Source organism: Colletotrichum costaricense, assembly GCF_030867565.1.
Source record: "Colletotrichum costaricense strain IMI 309622 chromosome Unknown Scaffold_30.1, whole genome shotgun sequence".
In the NCBI taxonomy this organism is placed as follows: domain Eukaryota; kingdom Fungi; phylum Ascomycota; class Sordariomycetes; order Glomerellales; family Glomerellaceae; genus Colletotrichum; species Colletotrichum costaricense.
In genome coordinates, this window is record NW_026848259.1 from 345,585 (window position 1) to 363,729 (window position 18,145).

General features: G+C 53.1%; 9 protein-coding genes across 9 annotated transcripts; 3 read left to right on the top strand and 6 right to left on the bottom strand.

Moving 5' to 3' along the window:
- Positions 1 to 851: 851 nt before the first annotated feature.
- Positions 852 to 1,837, top strand: CCOS01_16442 (uncharacterized protein; the record flags this gene model as incomplete). The annotated part of the gene is made up of 2 exons (XM_060464578.1): positions 852 to 962; positions 1,400 to 1,837. 2 exons carry the CDS (start codon positions 852 to 854, stop codon positions 1,835 to 1,837), a joined length of 549 nt encoding a protein of 182 aa, XP_060304894.1.
- Positions 1,838 to 2,041: 204 nt separating this feature from the next.
- CCOS01_16443 (uncharacterized protein) lies at positions 2,042 to 2,922 on the bottom strand (the record flags this gene model as incomplete). Its single annotated transcript, XM_060464579.1, has 4 exons — positions 2,042 to 2,215; positions 2,288 to 2,350; positions 2,600 to 2,746; positions 2,869 to 2,922. The coding sequence occupies 4 exons, from the start codon at positions 2,920 to 2,922 to the stop codon at positions 2,042 to 2,044; spliced, it is 438 nt and encodes a 145-aa protein (XP_060304895.1).
- Positions 2,923 to 5,454: 2,532 nt separating this feature from the next.
- CCOS01_16444 (sey1) lies at positions 5,455 to 6,345 on the bottom strand (the record flags this gene model as incomplete). Its single annotated transcript, XM_060464580.1, has 5 exons — positions 5,455 to 5,465; positions 5,598 to 5,734; positions 5,924 to 6,014; positions 6,107 to 6,135; positions 6,212 to 6,345. 5 exons carry the CDS (start codon positions 6,343 to 6,345, stop codon positions 5,455 to 5,457), a joined length of 402 nt encoding a protein of 133 aa, XP_060304896.1.
- A 694-nt stretch (positions 6,346 to 7,039) lies between these two features.
- On the bottom strand, positions 7,040 to 8,295 carry CCOS01_16445 (uncharacterized protein; the record flags this gene model as incomplete). The annotated part of the gene is made up of 3 exons (XM_060464581.1): positions 7,040 to 7,278; positions 7,797 to 7,929; positions 8,128 to 8,295. 3 exons carry the CDS (start codon positions 8,293 to 8,295, stop codon positions 7,040 to 7,042), a joined length of 540 nt encoding a protein of 179 aa, XP_060304897.1.
- Positions 8,296 to 8,804: 509 nt separating this feature from the next.
- Positions 8,805 to 9,251, top strand: CCOS01_16446 (uncharacterized protein; the record flags this gene model as incomplete). Its single annotated transcript, XM_060464582.1, has 1 exon — positions 8,805 to 9,251. One exon carries the CDS (start codon positions 8,805 to 8,807, stop codon positions 9,249 to 9,251), a length of 447 nt encoding a protein of 148 aa, XP_060304898.1.
- A 345-nt stretch (positions 9,252 to 9,596) lies between these two features.
- On the bottom strand, positions 9,597 to 10,556 carry CCOS01_16447 (uncharacterized protein; the record flags this gene model as incomplete). Its single annotated transcript, XM_060464583.1, has 3 exons — positions 9,597 to 9,883; positions 9,936 to 10,008; positions 10,440 to 10,556. 3 exons carry the CDS (start codon positions 10,554 to 10,556, stop codon positions 9,597 to 9,599), a joined length of 477 nt encoding a protein of 158 aa, XP_060304899.1.
- A 1,085-nt stretch (positions 10,557 to 11,641) lies between these two features.
- CCOS01_16448 (uncharacterized protein) lies at positions 11,642 to 12,492 on the bottom strand (the record flags this gene model as incomplete). The annotated part of the gene is made up of 2 exons (XM_060464584.1): positions 11,642 to 11,726; positions 11,906 to 12,492. 2 exons carry the CDS (start codon positions 12,490 to 12,492, stop codon positions 11,642 to 11,644), a joined length of 672 nt encoding a protein of 223 aa, XP_060304900.1.
- Positions 12,493 to 12,808: 316 nt separating this feature from the next.
- Positions 12,809 to 14,393, bottom strand: CCOS01_16449 (uncharacterized protein; the record flags this gene model as incomplete). Its single annotated transcript, XM_060464585.1, has 6 exons — positions 12,809 to 12,951; positions 13,058 to 13,150; positions 13,273 to 13,472; positions 13,552 to 13,800; positions 14,019 to 14,108; positions 14,245 to 14,393. The coding sequence occupies 6 exons, from the start codon at positions 14,391 to 14,393 to the stop codon at positions 12,809 to 12,811; spliced, it is 924 nt and encodes a 307-aa protein (XP_060304901.1).
- Positions 14,394 to 14,875: 482 nt separating this feature from the next.
- CCOS01_16450 (uncharacterized protein) lies at positions 14,876 to 16,151 on the top strand (the record flags this gene model as incomplete). Its single annotated transcript, XM_060464586.1, has 3 exons — positions 14,876 to 15,018; positions 15,538 to 15,865; positions 15,987 to 16,151. The coding sequence occupies 3 exons, from the start codon at positions 14,876 to 14,878 to the stop codon at positions 16,149 to 16,151; spliced, it is 636 nt and encodes a 211-aa protein (XP_060304902.1).
- Between the last annotated feature and the right edge of the window lie 1,994 nt (positions 16,152 to 18,145).

The window sequence follows — 18,145 nt, forward strand, 5'->3', positions numbered from 1 at the left end:
TTGCTGTAAGGAGTTTCCGATACGCTACTGCCCTGATCATCTCCAAATTATCCCCTGATCCTCAAATCGTATATTTCCGTTGCTCATATTCCCACATTCCAACGCGTATATCTTCTGTCGGTCTGACTGCGCCCCGCACACGTGCGGTTTTCTCAAAGCCAAATCCTGAGAGGCAGATGAATTCGCTGGGCGTCTTGCGGTCTTCAATATACTGTTCCAGCCACGCGCATGGGTGGCTTGACTCTTGCCCATTGAAGCTGCAGAACGAGGTGCCCTGCTATCGAGTTGGCTTTAGGATGTAACTTGCTATAGAAGTAGCCAAAAGAGGTACCGTCGAACTGGCTGGAGAGGAAATTGACTGGAGAAAATCAGTGGGATTGGAGGTGCCCGGCAACACGAAATTCCCGTACTGACGGAAGCTATGGCACTTTCCTGTTCAACGAGCCGCTCGATGGACTTGCCGTACCGTACTTGTCGTTGCGTGCGTCGAGGAGCCATGCCCCCGCAAACGATGCCGTTGCGTCCGATGACGGACAGAAGCTTCCCGGCCGTAACTAGAGCGTCTCTTCATACAAATCCAGAACCGTTTCGGCGTGGTAAATTCGTGATCGCGTAGCACAGAAAGGGAGGCTATCGTTGAGCGGGATGCGAAATGAAAGGGTACGGAGTACTTTGAGGGGGAAAAGTCGAGGGTCAGAGCTGACAGTACGCACGCAGCAAACGGAAGATACCCGCAGTGAGGAGGACCATTGTTGAGTTCGTATGGTTACCCTAGAAGAGATCTGGTAGAAGTTAGAGATCTGGGCAACTGTTGAATCTTGACGGTTGTTCAACAAGGCAAAAGCCATCTGATGAGAGCCCTGGCGGAAGGAATGAGGGTAAACGTTCTGGGACGTCCTGCCCCAGCGGCCAGCGGTTTGGTAGTGGAGATGTTGTCGGCGGAGCTCTCTCCGCGAGTAACTGTGGGAGAAAGGAGCTTGATGAGGAGTTGTCGGAGGAAGCTTTCCCGATGGCCAGCGATCTGGCGGAAGTAATCTCACGTGATGTAACGCGCTCGTGAAGCTCTCATCTGTGTTCCGTAGTCGAGTATTGATCGTGTACACAGAGTCGGTCGTCATCCTACCAGTCAGCCTCAATGACCTAAACAGTAGGTCAAAGAGCTCTAGCTCTTTTGTTGAGTGTGCTCTGGCTAACTTATAACAGAACCAACCACTAGTCCATACGTACAAGGACGCATGATTCGGAGTTATTTCATCAATCGGAAAACCAGAAGCTGCTTTCGTGGACCATGCTCGACACCATGGCTGGGAAGGGTTTTTTTGACAGGAAGGCGGCTCGCGGGCTTTCAATCGATGTAGCTGATGTCTGATGTCTGATGTCTGATAGCTGATATCTGCAGCTGGAGTATCTCATCGTCAACCAGGTCACCGTCATCTTCCACAGCTTCGGGGACGAGTGGAGGGGAGAGAGCAACAACTACGTCGTCAACTACAACGTCATCACCAACCGCATCTTCGTCGATTACGATTGTGAAGACGCTGGTAACTTGGTCGAGGAGACCTGCCGTCTCGTGTCGCCCAAGGTGTACGAGACCAAGTCTGGGCTGAGAGTCCTGAGACTGGCTGGAGCACTTGGTTTTGTGGACGTCCAGCGACGCCCGAGTTGCGCTCAATTGCAGCTCTCGTATGGTGACGAGTCTGCTTTTCCCTTTGATCGTCGCCACATATGCCTCAGTATAGCTCGCTCCAACAGTGCTTGGAGAAAGCCAAGCTCAGCCTACACTCGTCGCATTGTCTGTCCACCTTCAGCGCCCGCCCTCATCTTAGATCCAGTGTAAGGAGCAGACACTCGGCCAGGTCATACAAAAGACGCCAACTGACATCCTTTTATCGGGTCATCTACTCAGCCAGCATATTAATAGTCTCATTACCGAGAGTATTCGGGTAGGATAGGAATCGACAGCGGCCGACCTGATCGAGGGAGTCTTGGGGTAGCCACTGCCACGCTTATCGTCGCAATACAATTCTGCCTGAAGAATCCGTCAACGAAGCCTGTCTGTATTGCACTGCTGAACCTCGGCGTTCATCAAGAACTCGTCAGTAAACCGAAGGCCCACAGAGGAGCACTGCGGTGGGCTCCTGTACGTCATGACCTTTGTATAGAATGTATCGCAGAGCTTGATGGTGAACTCCACATCGTTGTCGTAATCCGTGACCTGTCCGTTCATCGAGAGCGAGATGACAACAGTTGCGTAGCATCACGAGCTCTTGACCTCGAGTATCCTTACTACTTCGTTTGGCTTCGGGGGTGTGTGTTCCTTTCTTAGCCACGACCGGGTGCTTGTATCAGGCTGTGAGCTGGCACGCGGTTAGCTGGTAACATTTGACGGTGGATGGTATTGACTTCCCTCGCTTCTTAGAGATGATGCCCGTGTCTTTCATTCTCGGGTCCATGTTCAAGATCTTCATTGGGACGTCCTTTATGACGACGTTCTCGCAGCTCTCCTACAGGCGTCATTAACCTTCGTGATGATGCCGGAGAATAGCCTGACCTTGCTGACCTTCTAGTTCCTCTGAAATTCGCAAGGCCGATGGCATACTTCATGTGCGGGATGTTGTTCGAGGAAGCGAGGGCTTTTTGTGACTGAAACCCCATCGTTGAGAGGTGAGCGCTTGGTATCGACATTGGCACTGACAACGGCGACAGTTGCGAGCTTGATGATGAATTCGAGGTCGATCTTGCTGAGCTAGTCCCTCGTCTGCTTGGACTCGTTAGCGCTCGACCCGATGTTTGTGCCTGGGACGTACTTGATCGACTTGATCTTGTCGTAGGCTGCTTCGCCTACATGGCCAAGGTCGTTCTCTATACCTTGGCCCACAACAACTTCGCAAAGGTCGTGCTGGGCCTCTTCTCTTCGGCCATCAGGATTCCGGCAGTCGCGTTCGTCTCTGACGTCGCATCCACAAACTCGTCCAAATTAATATCACTATCATCGTCGTCGCTACCCTCGTCGTTATCATCCTCGTCGTCATCCTTGTCATGATCTCCGTCATTATCCTCGTTATTAATCTTGTCGCTGCTCTTGTTGTCGCGGTTCTCGTCGTCGCCACCGTTCCCGTGATCATATCCATGTCCGTACTCGCCCTCCTTATATCCTCCCTTGTCCTCTCCGTCTTCGTCATCGTCATCTTCAACAGGATTCTCCATCTTCCGCTTTCCTAGGACCGATTCCGAGCGCCTACCCGTCTGCTCCAAGCTCATAGCGTCCTGTATCTCGTCCGTCCTTGTTACTAGCTGCGGAGACGTCCTGATCAGCCTTCTTGACGTTGATTGTCCTGACATTCGTCTGCCTGGGGGTGATGTAGATTCTTTCTAAACGAGCTCTCTTTGACCACCACATAGCATAGTAATCTCTGGTTTTGGAGTTGATGGTGAACTCTGGCGTGAAGCTCTCAACGACAGTCTATGCGATCCTGTGCTTGATCGTGTGTGTATTTGTTCGAAGACCTTCAAGTCAATATCGGGTCGATCGGCTTTCTTCATATTCTAAGCATAAATTGGGGCCGTACTCTCTGTACCTGTCAGCATATAAGTTAGCGAGTAACCGTATGATTGGCACGAATCGTCAATAAAGTGGTGTGCAGTGCTGCGTATGGGGGTTGAAGGGTCGTTGGTGTGGCCCCGACCGCCTCCCCGATCCACCCTATCCGCCGACTGCCCAGAAAGCAACAGCACCTGATCCTCAATGGCCCGAGGTACGTCGCGTATTCTCTGTACCCTTACGGTGTTTTCGCGAGGCTGGATGGCATGGCCTTGAACGCCGTCGCTCGTCTTCACGTCCATGCCGCACTTCACAGCTATCGCTCACGTCGCGGCCTTGCACTGGAACTTATCCGACATCCAGTCGTATGCCCAACCCCCGGTGATCTTTTTCGCGGCCTTCTTGAAGAAGCGCATATGTCGTGTTGGCCTTGTATACCGTCATAGCCGCGGACAGGAACTGGGCAAGGGAGGTGTTGGTGATCTAGCCCATGTACACGAGCGTCTTCTCTGACATTTCCCTATCCACGTGGTAGACCACGAGCCTCCTGTCGATAGTGTTGACGATGAAAGGCTTATCGTTGACCGGAGTTGGTTGCTGACGATGCGAGTCGCAGGAACCCCGTTAATCCGGTCGTCCAGGGTCACCGGCGTCCCGGACGTCCACCTCTTGATGTTGCTGTGAGAGAGAACATCGCTGATGTCGTACTTGTCGCAGACCAGGAACCTCTTCTAGACATGTTGTTCACTACCTACAACTCCGACAGCACGGTCTTGACTGTTAGTAGACGTAAGACGCAGGGCAGAAGCTCACAGAGGCCATTTGCTGTTAGGTTCAAAAGGATGAATTACTGAAATCTGCCCATCCCTAGACGTATAACCCCTGCGCTGACGTTTGTGCTGGAACAATGGGTATATATTTCAAGGCGAAGGGAAGGAAGGATCCTCTGGTGCCAAAGGAAAAAGACGCCTCTCTCGAGTCGTCAAAGAGAAGTTTCTTCCCTGTATGTCATTAATCCCAATTTCCAAGTCTTGCAGATGCAGCGGCAATTTTCCACATAAGACGTGTCCCTCTTCACAGAAATTGTTCCCCTACACCTTATTATCCTCCTCATATTTCCTATACTCCCTTTTCCAAACATCCTTAAAAACATCCGCAAGGCCCATCGCCGGGATATGCCGGCTGATGTTCTTGGAGTTGTCGACTCCCAGTGGCGGCGCAGCGGCCGATTCGACCCTCAACCAGACTCCAATTGACCCTCCAACCTACGGCTGGAACCTCATTTTCACACACCACACAAAATGAATCAAGAGCCAGCAATTGACCCTTCATCACCCACAGAATCCGGACAATTCGAACCAACTACCCTATGACAGGGATATCAACAGTTTGCCATGTCATCTGTGTGCTCGATGCAAGCGAGGCTGTGAACGTCGTCGGGTCGGGCATGGCCAAAAGAGCTCAGAGACTCGGCCTTGATGCCTGTCTTGGCTTTTGTCGTCTGTGTCGATGAATGAAGTATGTGTTTTCGGACAGGGGCAGATGATCTGATCGGTATGGGCATCGGGAGATAAGATCAAAGTTGTTTGAGGCTCGTGGCTCTCACGCCAGTCAGATCGAAATATTGCCAAGAGGCAGGATCGTTGACGGGCCCGGACCGCTAGATCGACGCGTCAGTACAGGAATGCAAACGTATCCACCATATTGATCTTGCCTTCATGGACGTACCTGCCAGAAAATACCACTACCGCAACAACGCCCTCCTCGGCGTTCGCCAAGGGCCTTCCTACTCTTCACATGAAGTTGGGCTTCTGGTCGTCCCCGACGGGCAACAGAATCTTGTCAATGACCTTCTTATCCATGTGACCGTGCACATGAGTGGGGGTCTCGGACGACGAGGAAGAGCAGCGACCTCAGGCTCGACCTGTATGTCGTGTTAGCGAGCGATAGGGTTGGCCCAGACGCAAGGGCGACTTACTGCTTGTAGACGAAGTGTACGTCCACCTCGACCGGCGTGATGGCGAGGGACGACATAATTATGAGACTCATCACGAACAGTTGCCGGTCTTGGTCTTGGAGATGGAGGACCAGATCTTGGTCAGGTCCTGGACCAGGGTGTTGCGCAGGTTCGCAAGGGGCGTCGTGCCAAGGTGGTCTCGGATCACGAGAAAGAGCGGTGATCTTAGGCTCGACCTGTGTGACGTGTTAGCGAGCGGTGAAATTTCCCTCATGCAAGGACGACTCACCGCTTGTCCTTGATGAAGAGCTGGACCTCGAAGGGCTCCGAAAATATCGGTCAACGAAGAAGAATAGCGATCTTAGGCTCGACCTGTATCGCGTATCAGCGAGCGGCGGGGCTTGCTACGTGTAAGGGCAACTTACTCCTTGTCTTTGAGAAAGAGCTGCATGTTGTTGACCTCGAAGACGGTCTTGAACAGACCCATGTTGGCACCGTTGTACAGGCCAATCAGGTCTTCCACAGGTCAAAGGTTGACAATCAGGACCCTACGGAGTGCCCGGACAAAGAAGACTCCATTCCTCTCGAAATCCTGGTCCTCGCCACACTCATGGCCCCTGGGTGGAAGGAAGAGAAGCTGCGGTTTTGGTGGTTCGACTTATGCAGCTGAGCACTCAAAGTAGCTGGTATTGGATAGCAGTGTCGGCTTCCACGAGATCTGAACGATGTATAGGTAGACGAAGACAAAGGACAAGGTCAGCGTTGCGACGTATGTGGTTGGAGCGATTGTAATGCTCAGCAGGGAAATGTTGTTGTTGACGGTGACCAGCGACGGCATGGAAAGCATGAGGGTCAGAATAGGTTGGGCGCGCGATCCTCTTGTAGGTCCCGTAACTGTGACGGTCTAACGTAGTGCTGTCCATGCTGTCGCTGGTCTCCGTCAACAACAACGTTTCCCTGTGAGCTGTCTGGTTGATGTGTCTGTGTGTGTATGGTTGAGGTTGAAGTTGAGGTTTTGTCGTAGAAGGTGGTGGAAGAAAGGGAAGTTCATGAGGTGTAGCTGTGGTTGGAGCTCTTGCTGATTTTCTTCACATGACAGTACCAACGGCCCCCCGCCCCTACCTTAGGTAAGTGCGTAGTGAATGGGAGGGCCGATCTACCAGCGAGCGACGTTCGTCTCTTTGCTCCTTTCTCGCTGTCGCTGTACCTTAAGGTAAGGTAGGTACCTGCCATTGTCGTGGTTGGGTCATCGGGCCTCATCTTGCCTTTTTGCCTTGGTTTTGCTCTTTGGTGGTTGAGACTGCCTTAGAAGGTGCTAGTTACTCATCCTTCCGTAAACGTCCATTCATCCCATTGCCTTCCCTTTCCTTTGCTGCAGCGGGCTTTTGTCTTCTGGAGGCGGTGCTGCATGAGCTTTTACGACCCCGTCTTCCAGTGAACCTGCCAACGACATCGAGCTCGTGCATCAGATGAAGTAGGTACGTCAAGCTGTTCGCCACTGCCAGCAACTTTAAGCACGGCAACCTCGTCAGGTCCTTCTCCTAGTTTGACATTGCAAACGAGTCCCCACCCCACGCAGGGAAGCTGTCCACGACGTACGTGACGCCGTTCTTATCGGCCCTCACCGAGAGCTGCATCTTGGATGTGTGCTGGGTTATGTACTTCAGTTGTGTATGCAGCATGCTCAGCATGATTCTGCGCATAGCTCTACAAAACTCGCTGCGCGTCAGAACGCGGATCTGAACGCTAGTGCGAGTACCATCCAGGTAGATGGACTGAGCTATAGGACAAGCAGGACGATCCCCGGCGTTATCTTGTAAGTCGTCAGGAACAGGATGGAGACAAGGACATGGGATTTGCAGAGTCCCTAGACTAAGTTGCTAACGAGAAATTTTTGGACTTGAACTGACTGAATCTTAGATGGCTGGATGTCATGTGGTAGGGTCCAGGATAGCGAGCGGGAAGAATGCGATAGTATTACACACCGATTTAACCATGCACACCCCAGCTGAGTTAATAGCGAAAGTAGACTTAGGTAATAAAGACCGCGATCGTGTAATCACTAGTCTATCGAGCCGCGACCATATCCAGCATCCAGCTCTAGACCTCCTTGGTGTGGGCCTACGCCAGCTTCTGGGTGTCGTTTTCCGGACTCCGAATCACCGTACCGGAGCGGCGTTTACTTACTCTATGCTCTGTGTCTGCACGTATTTCATACTGACTTGACCATCCCGATCCCAACGAAGTTGATGTCAAATGTGAACGTTGACAATCCCGACCACAGAACCGGGACCTTACCGAGCTTTAAGAACGAGTTATGCTGCTGAGAGCGTGCTCGATCTACGGGACTGTCTCCAGCGGCAAGGTGGTCTACGAAATGATCGAGATGCTGAGCCCGGATGTCATCGTGATCCACAACGGTCGGCTTCGACTTGAAGACCGTTGAACGTCACCGTCGTCGTAGGCTCTAAATACGACGTGAACAAGGACGTGGGGTCGAGTCGAACCTCCATCTATCTGGATAGCATCTCGACCGAGTTGAGGCTCCCCAAGAAGGAAGAAGCTCGGGCCCGACAACATAATGACGAACATGGACGACGAACATGGACGACGAACATGGACGACGAACATGGACGACAACTAACGCCGTGGTCCAGATGATGATGTCAAACGTCAGGGGCTTAGACTTGCACGCCCTTGTAGCCGGGAAGATGAAGGCATGCGACGGGTTGTACAGTCTGGCCAGGATCTCGAGGAGCACGTTTCTGGACACCATCACCGGCAACTCCGAGCTCATGGCCTTTTGGCCTTTTGCTATACCGCTCCCGTGCCCAAGGCCATGAACATGACGCTAGACATGGCCCGGTAAACTACTCGCTATATATCCTCAGACGGACTTCGTCTTAAGACAGCCATCGTCCTAAACCATCCATCGTCTTCAGACAGCCGTCGTCTTAAGACAGTCGCCGTCTTTAACTAGCCATCGCCTTAAGACAGCCATCGCCTCCAGACAGTCAGCGTCTTGAGACAGTCATCGTCTTGAGACAGTCAGCGTCTTGAGATAGTCGGCGTCTTCAGAAAGCTATCGTCTTAAGGCAGCCCTCGTCTTAAGCTAGCTATCGTCTTGACCTAGCCATCGTCTTAAGCCAGACATCGTCTTCAGACAGTCGGCGTCTTGAGACAACCTTCGTCTTCAGACAGCCATCGTCTACGGCTACATCATCTTAGAGCTCGGGATACATGTCGATAAGGATCTCTTCAACAGGACGCTAGATGGTCTTGCGGAGAAGCTACTGATACATAAACATGCCGCAGCTCCCACCCGACGTCACGACCAACAACACAATCGACCAAGGAGACCAAGTCTTGATGATGGACGGGACAGGGTACTTGTACATTGTAAAAGACTGTTCCACGTTATTCGGTGAGGTCTCACATGACTTGACCAAAGGGAGAGCGACGATGAAGGCGGAGGGGAACATGAACAGGCATGCAGGGTACAAAATACTGACAGTGAGCGCTTTCGACGCCGCGGCCAGCAGCTTTGGCATCAGCAACTCCACAATGCGCGCCATAATTGTTATGGTCACTGCCAGATACTACATGAGGGACATGTTCAAGGTCGCCCGGACGCTGGGCTTCAACATCATTTACGGCGACATCGATTCGATCCTCGTCCGCGTCGAATGGAGACAGAGCACGGCTGCGAGGATACGGCCCATCTCATCACGCAGTCCGTCGTCAAGGACATAAAGGGGACCATCTTCGCGGAGGTCGGGGCGGGCGTCGAGGCGAACTACAATCATCTCGGCCAAAAAGAAGGACAAGGACGTGAACTGGGACGACACGTGTGACACCAAGGGCTTTGTATCAAGATTACAAAGGGAGTGCAGCTCGTGCAGAGTGATGTCGGTCCTCCACGGGGAGACATGGATCGGACGCCAACGCAGAGGCGTACACACTGTCGGGGATCGTCAGGGCAATCTTGAAGACCCTCTAGCAGGGGTCTGTGGACGCGGACTGGACCATCTCGAAGATAAGAATCTCTGGATAGCCGCACCATGTCTACGTAGATGGCAGCTAGAAGCAGCAGAAGAGTCAGACCGGGTTCAGGACATGTCCGTTTGACATGCGCAAGAAATGGGTGACGTAGGAGATAGTGTCGGAATCGACTTCGTTCTCGTGTCCGTGGGCATAGATAACGTTGGGCAGATGGTCTTTGTGTATAATATGCGAACAAAGATATCCGCGAGAACCGAGACCGCAGACGTAGTCGATACCGGGCAGGTCTAGATCAGCGGAGTCCGAGGTTGACCTCTCCATCCTCGCCATGCTGTGCTGGTGGACGGATACCGACTGGTGTGACACCTGGAACGCCAATACGACTGGCGACATGATATACAACGACGAGGTGTTCATGATCGAGCAGCTACCTACGGAGCTCTGCTTGGATAGTCCTTATTCCCAACTTGGAGCTCTTGCTCGTCACCAAGTCCTGTGCAAGCGCGTACTACGATGGCAGAGTCATTGTAGCTGTGAATTCCGTCATCTCCGAGAACGGTATCAGTGAGTCCCGCTCGGTCAGATGTATGCGACGTCCGCTTGGGCTCGATAGTCGGTCACGGCTCGATAGTGGACAGCGTGGGCCGGACCGTCAGCTTGGTTCTGTGCAGGGTGAGTTCAAGAACATGTCCGCGACCAAGGTGCTAGCGACGCTGGAGAAGTGCAAGAGCGTTTCGACCAAGTGGTCCAGTCCGAAGTCAGCGTCTTTGGCGGCTCCACTGTCTCCGTCAAGCTATCGCTGAAGGCTATGTGACTGGCCTGGACCGTTTTCAAAGACAACATCCCATGTTCGTGGCCGGGGTATGCGTCAGGGTCATAACGTCGAGGACGATCTCAGGTGGCGCGGGAGATGCCGTTGGGGTCCAACATGTACCACACCGAGATCGCTGACAGGCGGAGGATATAGTGCGAGCCTAACATGCCGATGGTGCACGTATTTGGGAAGGCAAAGGCCTTGGTGATCTCGTTGTCCAGCGGTGTCCTGATCAGGCCCATCAGGCTCTTGGCCGACGGCAAGAAGGTTCACGACATGCGTTGAACAATGCGACACGATGGAGTGAGACCTGGACAAGTTCTTCCCGACCCACGACGTGAAGCCGGACCAGGTGGCGTCCCCAATCGCGCTGCTGATCCCATTCTGCAGGTTCTCCGTTAGGAGCCCAAAACCAGCTTGGACATGGGAATGATGAAGCACGCCCCTGCCCCTTGCCAACCAAGGGCGACAATACCATGTTGACGAACAGCCACGGTCGGCCCATGGAAATGACATGGCTACCGGGAAACATGGCTCATCACGAGTCCAAGGGGTCTAAAATTGTTATCCTGGAGGAGGATGCGGCAATGACGTTTAACGTCGTGCAGCAGAAAAGTCGAGGACGTGTGCGTGATCTCCGATGAGTATCGCTACGTCGCAGCAGGTCTCGTTGTATGGCGTAATCGACAGCCCCTACCCGACTCCTGGCGTCTGTTCAGAGGGATCCTGGTATTGACTAGGAAGAGTGGTGGAGGCCTACGATGCCCGGTTGGTCCTGAGGACGTATGGAAACGGGCTCGGGGGTGATAAACGCGGTTGTGTATTTGTGTGTGTGTGGAAGAAGAACTGTTGGTTTCCAAGTCAGCAGGGTAATTGTGGTGTTGAACTTCGTAACGGGGACGTGGAATGAGGAGGTTGGTGGGCAGAGTCCAAGAATCCTCCGTTGGGTGTATGGAAGTGGAGGGAGGGCCGTTTGCTTCTGCCATCAATTCCAACAAGAACCTCGAGATTAGGGACAAGTAGGCGAACTGGTATGGGCTTACCTTCGCGGTTGGCTCAACGCTTCTGACGTCGCAGATGCCGCACCTCGAGGACCCGTTATGAGGGACGAAATTCGGCCGAATATCTTCGTCTTTACCAATAAGTTAATGCAGAAGACTGGGGAACAGATCAGGGGGTTGAACGCGAACCTAAACCCATTCAATGGGATCATCAACTTCAGGATGGGGGCCAGGAACGAGGATGCCCGGACCACGCTGACGCACGAAGACGAACCCGACTATAACGCTGAGTTACCGTCCGCGTATGTGTCCTGAAAGAAAGAAGATCAAGATTGCCGAGCGGCTACGGCGACGTGAGGAATGGAGTGCGACCGCGGTATAGCGAGGGGGATGACCTTGAGGTAAAAGCCACTAAGTCACCGGCTTCGTGCCCAGCATCCCGTTCTCGATGTCGTTGTGGGAAAGGTCGGCTACGTAGACGGGGGAACGTTCTTCGACAGCAGGGTATTGATCTCCTGTCAGCAGTACAACATGCTGAAAAGGCAACGCGCAACCTGCCCGAGATGAGGCACTCCATCACGCCTTCTGACCCCAAGAAGTCTTGGAACGTGCCGTTAAAGATCATGATGTTGCCGAACGACCTCATGATGGCCTTGACCTGCTTCAATAGACTGGTTTCCGCGTCGCAATTCAAGATTCTGAGCCTCGTCTTCTGTGCAAGCAGCCTTGAGGTGTTGACATTCAAGTCGACGACCATGTACGAGCGGTTCCTCGGATCCGAGTTTTGAGCTCCTGGAACTTTAGGATTCCCACACAGACAGTGGATGACCTTCCTGCCCGAGGCCCCCTGGCTCTTTGCGCAGTTGCTGCTTATCTTCCTCATCTCGATCGATGTGCTCACGACGTTGTACAGGATAGTGGATACGTTCTTGTTGCTGACCGCAGCCAGGATGTAGCGCCTGATCATCTCCGTGGTATTGGGTCTGTGATTGACGAGCCTTGGGACAGGGTTGCACAAGGTGACGCTGTTCCCGAACTCGTGCTTCGACATGGTCAGCTTGATAACAACGCCCTTCATTGTCGACTTACCGGCCTTTGCATACGAAACCTGGATCACCGGGTCGATTGTCCTTAACAACCCAGACTCGGAGACCTTGTCCAGTGTGGGCAACTTCATCCCTCAATGTCTGGTTCTTGCTGATGCAGACGTAGCCCTAGTGCGCCAGGTTCTGCTTGTTCTTTAGCTTTGACCCGTCGTCAAAGTTATCCCGCAACGTCCTAACGATCATTAACGAACCTCGACAAAGTGGTAATTCGCAAGGTGACGTGCCCCCCCTGCTTGACAATCACCTTTTCGTCCATCGACAGGGTGTCAAGGCAGGCCATTTTCTCGTTCAACATCATCTACGCAACCAAAGTATTGGGCTAGTCGATGATCTGGTCCATCATCATCAGCTCAACCAGGAGGTAGATGTTTAAGAAGAAGAGTCACCTTATGCGGACAGGTTCATGTCCGGGAAGCAGGCCACGTAGCCACACAGCCGCAAAGGAGAGATGTTGAGGAACGCCTGGGATAGCATGAAGTGAGTGGTAGTTTGGGGAGGTGATGTCGAGGCGCTTCGCGGAGAGAGTGCTCCTGGAAGAGCGTCAAGGTCAGGAGGTCAGGACGAGAGACATCAGCGAGAACGTGGTCAAAAGCGAAAATATTGTCAGGAACGAGGTTACGACCTGCGAATTCATACCTGGATTGATCGCGGCCGTCTCGCACGAGTACACGTTTGTTGGCGACGTCTTGAAGAACCGACGCATGGCCAACGTCTCTCGGAAAGCTGCGGCTGTACCATCGTGTCAGTGGAGGTTACGATCAAAAAGAGGGTGCACGCAGAGCCCGACCCGCCCTTTGTTCTGGTGCAAGGTAGAACTCACGGACACGGCAACGTTCCTAGGCCAGTCACACGGACCACAACGTCGGCGACGTGACGAGCCTCCAGTCGTTCAGGGGCATCTTCATGCACAAGGTCGACGGCATGAAGGTCCATGTTCGAGTTGTGCTTGGTCTTGGCCTTGGAGAAGCTCTCACAAGGGTCGCAGCTGCTCTTATCGTTGTCGGAGACGTCATTCTTGTTATAGCTGCAGACGTCGCTGTCCTGTCCAACTCTTGATTGTGGAAGGCCTTCCCGTCGTTGTTCCGTATAGCCGTGTAGCCCGAGCCGTCCTGTCCGAAAAGCAGTCGTACAGATCCTCAATCGTCCCCCAGATCAGCGCACCGGAGGGAATCTCCTCCAAGATGACAGTCAAGCTGGGGTCGCGACCTCTGACGCTCGGCTTGGTCTTGACGTCCTCGCAGCTCTCTTGATACTTCTTTCGAGAGATATCTTGCGAGTTCTCTTTGAAAACGGCGTCCATGGACCTAGATACGTTGAGCTTGAGCTTGGTTGTGTAGTCCCCGACGGTCGCCTTCTTGATAGGGCCCTCCTTGACGTACCTAGATGATCCTCGCAGGCGCGTTCGGACAGACTCACTGCCATCGTCTTGCCATCTTTCTTGCGGAGGGGCAGACAAGAGGCCAGACGTTTCTCCGGGAGCTCGGCAAGGTCAAGGACCTTGTCGTTGCAGATCTCGTAGTATGACAAGACAACCCTGGGCTCATTAGCGGGGCAGATCTCGATCATCTAGGAGATCAAGTCGTCGCACTTGACGCACTGGTTGTACTTGATGTCGTCCGTGTGATAGTCATGAGTTAAAGGTTTTGATAATGGCGCTCGTCTGTGCTTTGTTGCGGCCATCTGCGTGCTGTGTCTCTCGTCAGTCTAGTCCAGCTAGAACGATGGAGCACACGGGTACTTGCAACAATCCGTAGGATGACGCGGTCCACATCTTGAACACACAAAGTAGCCGACATCTGCGGGTCCTGACCCCTGCGGCTCACCTGAATACATCAAGCTTCCATGACGCGAATGGTGAATGGGTCGCGTCTGGAGCATACAGTGAAGCTGGGAGGCGGAGCATAACCACGGAGGATCGTGCTGAATGAGACGCCGGGGCTGCCAATATGCAAGCGCGAGTCGGTCGAGGCATTGATGGAGTTGACCGTGGAGATGATGAAGAAAGCGGGGTTATACAATGAGGTTTGAAAGAGCCATCGTCAACAGCCCCATGGAGTTGACCGTGGCGGTCTGCATCGCGCGTGTCAATTTCCAAGACGCGCTTTGGCGAGGCGGTGGAAGTGAAACGTGCTGAAGACAATTCCGGACCGAATACTCCGTGGAGAGAGGAACAGCGCGCAATCACGTGCTTTCGCGGTTGCCGGTGAAGAAGCCCCTCCCCATGAATAGTAAGGTAGGTAGGTACCCGACCATTTCTCACTTTCCTTTCCCGCTGGTTTCACTGGGAACCATCCTGCTCTGCCTTGCAGGAGCAAGGTGGGTTCCTCCAGCCATTGTTGTGGCTCTGTAGTACGTACCTACTTTTTTGTGGGGGCAGGCGCGCCGGGTGGACGCCGGATGAACCTCCTGCCCCGTGCTGGAGATTGGGAGATTTTGCAAAAAACACCCAAAAAAATGGGAGATTTTGGAATGTGGCTGTGTGTGGCGGCAGCCACCCAGACCACCTCTTCCTGCTCCGGCGAACCTGCCAACCAATTAGCGTCACCACTGTTGCTGGATCGGGCAGCTGGGGCACTGCTCACTTCCAATGCCTTTGGGTCAGGTCCACTTCCCCAAACGGCTCCACGATGCGTGAGGCCATCGCGTTATGACAAAGACCACTGTGCACGCCCTGTCAGCCTGTGGCAACATCCCAAGTTCATGATTGGCAATGATCTTCCTCCTCTTTTTACCTTGTTATTGTAAGAATTGAAATTTGAGATGTCTGGAATTCTGTCTAAACACTGCTTATTTTTGAGTCACGAATCCGCAACTTTCGATTCTACCCGCAGCCGCGTGAGCCAGCCTCGTGGTCACGTCCCAGACATCAGGTGGAACGAGACCTCGACGCAGGACCCCGACAGCCGACATTAGGCAAAAGGCCGACTTCTTCGCGGACAGTAGACGGCGCTCGGAGTAGACGACATGACCTTTGACTGGGAGATGCAGACAGATGATATGGAGGGCTTGTTGATAAGACTTGCACGCTGAGTACGCAATGTCGCCACGCCCCTGATTTGTAAAAGACTATGACTGACGAGAGGAGGAGGAGAACAATGACGGAGACACGGTCACAGAAGCGTCACCACAGAGGCCGACAAGTATCTGTGGGCAGGGGCAGGTACATTTTGGTGGATGCCTACGCGCCCCGGGATCGCGTCCGCCCAGGTCAAGTTCAACGTCGAGCCCAGGGGCCTCATTTTATGGCGGCTACGGCTCCAGCGTCACCACGACAGCGCAAACTGCACGCAACATTGCCCGTACGGCGTCAAGATTGATACTACGACCATCGACGCCTACCAAACGTACCTCAACTTCACGTTTGAAAAATACTTCGAGAAGTCCTACGGAGGACCGTACCCCGTGATAATGATGCCGGATGCTTCGATGTGCGGGTTTTGGACAGTGAGTCATACGTCGCGTCCCAAAGCTATATTCTCTACGAAACGATGTCAGAATACGAGAACGAGCATCTTTATGCCATCTCCCTAGAGACTTTGCATCAGGTTGTTATCATCCTCCTCAGGGACCTCACACCGCCATCTTCTCCGTCTTCATGGTCGATTTGATGATGTGCACCAAGGCCAGGTACCAGGCGGGAATCTCCTTACGCGACACCCGGAACTACACGCCCCCCCGTTTCCGTACAGCGTCAAATGCGTCGGCCTCGCCCTGGAAATGCCCACCTTGATCTTCAACCAAGTCCTAGACCTAGGTCGAGACGGACTCGTGCGTCGTGACGTCCATCTCCGACTTAAGTCTCCTCCCATATGTCGACAAGGGCAATGGCCGTCGCCAGCTGAGTCACGAGGAGCACCAACCGCCCCACCACTCATGGTTTGCTCGTCTGTGTGTCGCATCCTCAAGACATTGGTAACTTTGTTGCCGCACCTCATGGATGACATGGAACACAATTATACAAGGCATACGCAAAAGGACATGGAGGCGATTTTCGAACTGTTGTTCAAGTAATACCGAGGCTATCAGGACGACTACTGTTGCTATACACGTCAGCAGGGCAAGTCTTTCGGCCGGTACGAAGTCCAACAGTCGATTTCGACTGCGCACATGGTATGAAAGAAGGGCATTGGTGGGCAGAGCCACGATTCTTCCATTGGGCATAAGTAGAGGGGTGGAAGAGCCGTTTGCAGCGGCCGGGCCACTTCATGAATTTCTTTTTCTGCCGTCAAACTCCAACAACCACAATACCGTGGGGTGAGGTTCACGAGACCTGACAGGCATCGTATAACTAGAGATTGAAGGCGAGAAGCTGCAAATGGTGCACGATACAGAGGCAGGCAGAGGAATGAACCAGAAAGTGTTGTCGCACACGATTATGAATGAGAGATCCCAAACGACACAATGATTGCTTCTGTGAGCATGTTGATCGGGATTCCCCTGTGCCTGAACAGCGCCGACAGCTGGCTGTTTGCCACATGAAGATATACATGTACTTTAACCCCTTCCTCCAAATACTGACGTATCTTACGACCTCCTTCGCACTGTTGTTCTCCCTGATCTTGGTCGAGTAGCCCACTTCTCGTCTGCAATCACTCGTATGTCCCCTGAGCCGAAGCCCGAGAGGCGTATACGTTCGCCGCCTGTATCATGTTCCGGCTTCAACCACACGAGTAGATGGCAGGGCTCTTGTCCTTATCGTCGAGGTGACTGGAGGAGGCTTGCCGTCGGAGTGGCTAATGGAGGAGACTTGGTGTTGGGAGATCACTTTGGTAGAAAAGGAGGTTGTTCACGTGACAGTTCTCCGTCAAAGTCTTGTTTTGACGGAGGAAAGGGTATGGGGAATGCTGCTGGAGGAGGACTTGTCGGTGGTTTTCTGGTGGAAGGAAGTCGTTTGGCATATCAGAATGCTCTCCGACTGCTTCCGGCGTTGCGTGCTGGAGTCTTGTGAAAGTGATACTTCTGCTACGAGTTGTTAGTGAAAATGGGATGTGATGGACGATGAAGGAGGGTTTGACGACGTGACTCTTCCTTGGTGGGTTTCTGGTTGAGAGAAAATCTCGCATGGTAAGATTTCCTCTCGTAGCTTGCCTCTGACTTTCGCGTCGTCCGAGCGTCGAAGGGGGCGAGCGATCTCCGTGGACAAAACGCGGGATCGTCGATGCATGGCCTGCTCTTGGTATCAACAGCGACTTCATGAGTTGCCCCTGGGCCATCATCCGAGCATCGAAGGGGGCGGGCAGTCTCGGTGCCATGGTGGGCAAAGCTGGGGGATCGTCAAGCAGGATTCTTTCGATTTCGAAGGTACAGAACCAGTCGTGATCCTGCTATTAGGTCTCTCAATCTAAAATGTTGACGCACCTTGCTCTTCTGATGAGTACCCTGGCCATGCGAAGTTGTGCGATTTCAAGCACTGACGATTGATGGTATAAGATACACGTAAGCAAGGGAAGGCCTTTCGGCCGGTACGAAGCTCAATCATCTGGGATTGATTGAACTGCGTAGTAGAAGAGATGTGGAATGACGCTTTGTTGACATGACTGGATGAAAAGTGGAAGTAGGTGGGTAGGTGGAAGGGCCGTTTGAAGCGACCCAGACCGGGCACCTTCCCAAAAGCCTCTCTTCTGCCGTCAATATTCCAATACCTTCAGGTACCTTAGATAAAGGTAGCTACGACTGCCACGACTGCCACTTGTGCAAGAAGTTGTCGAGCTCGAACAGCGCCAC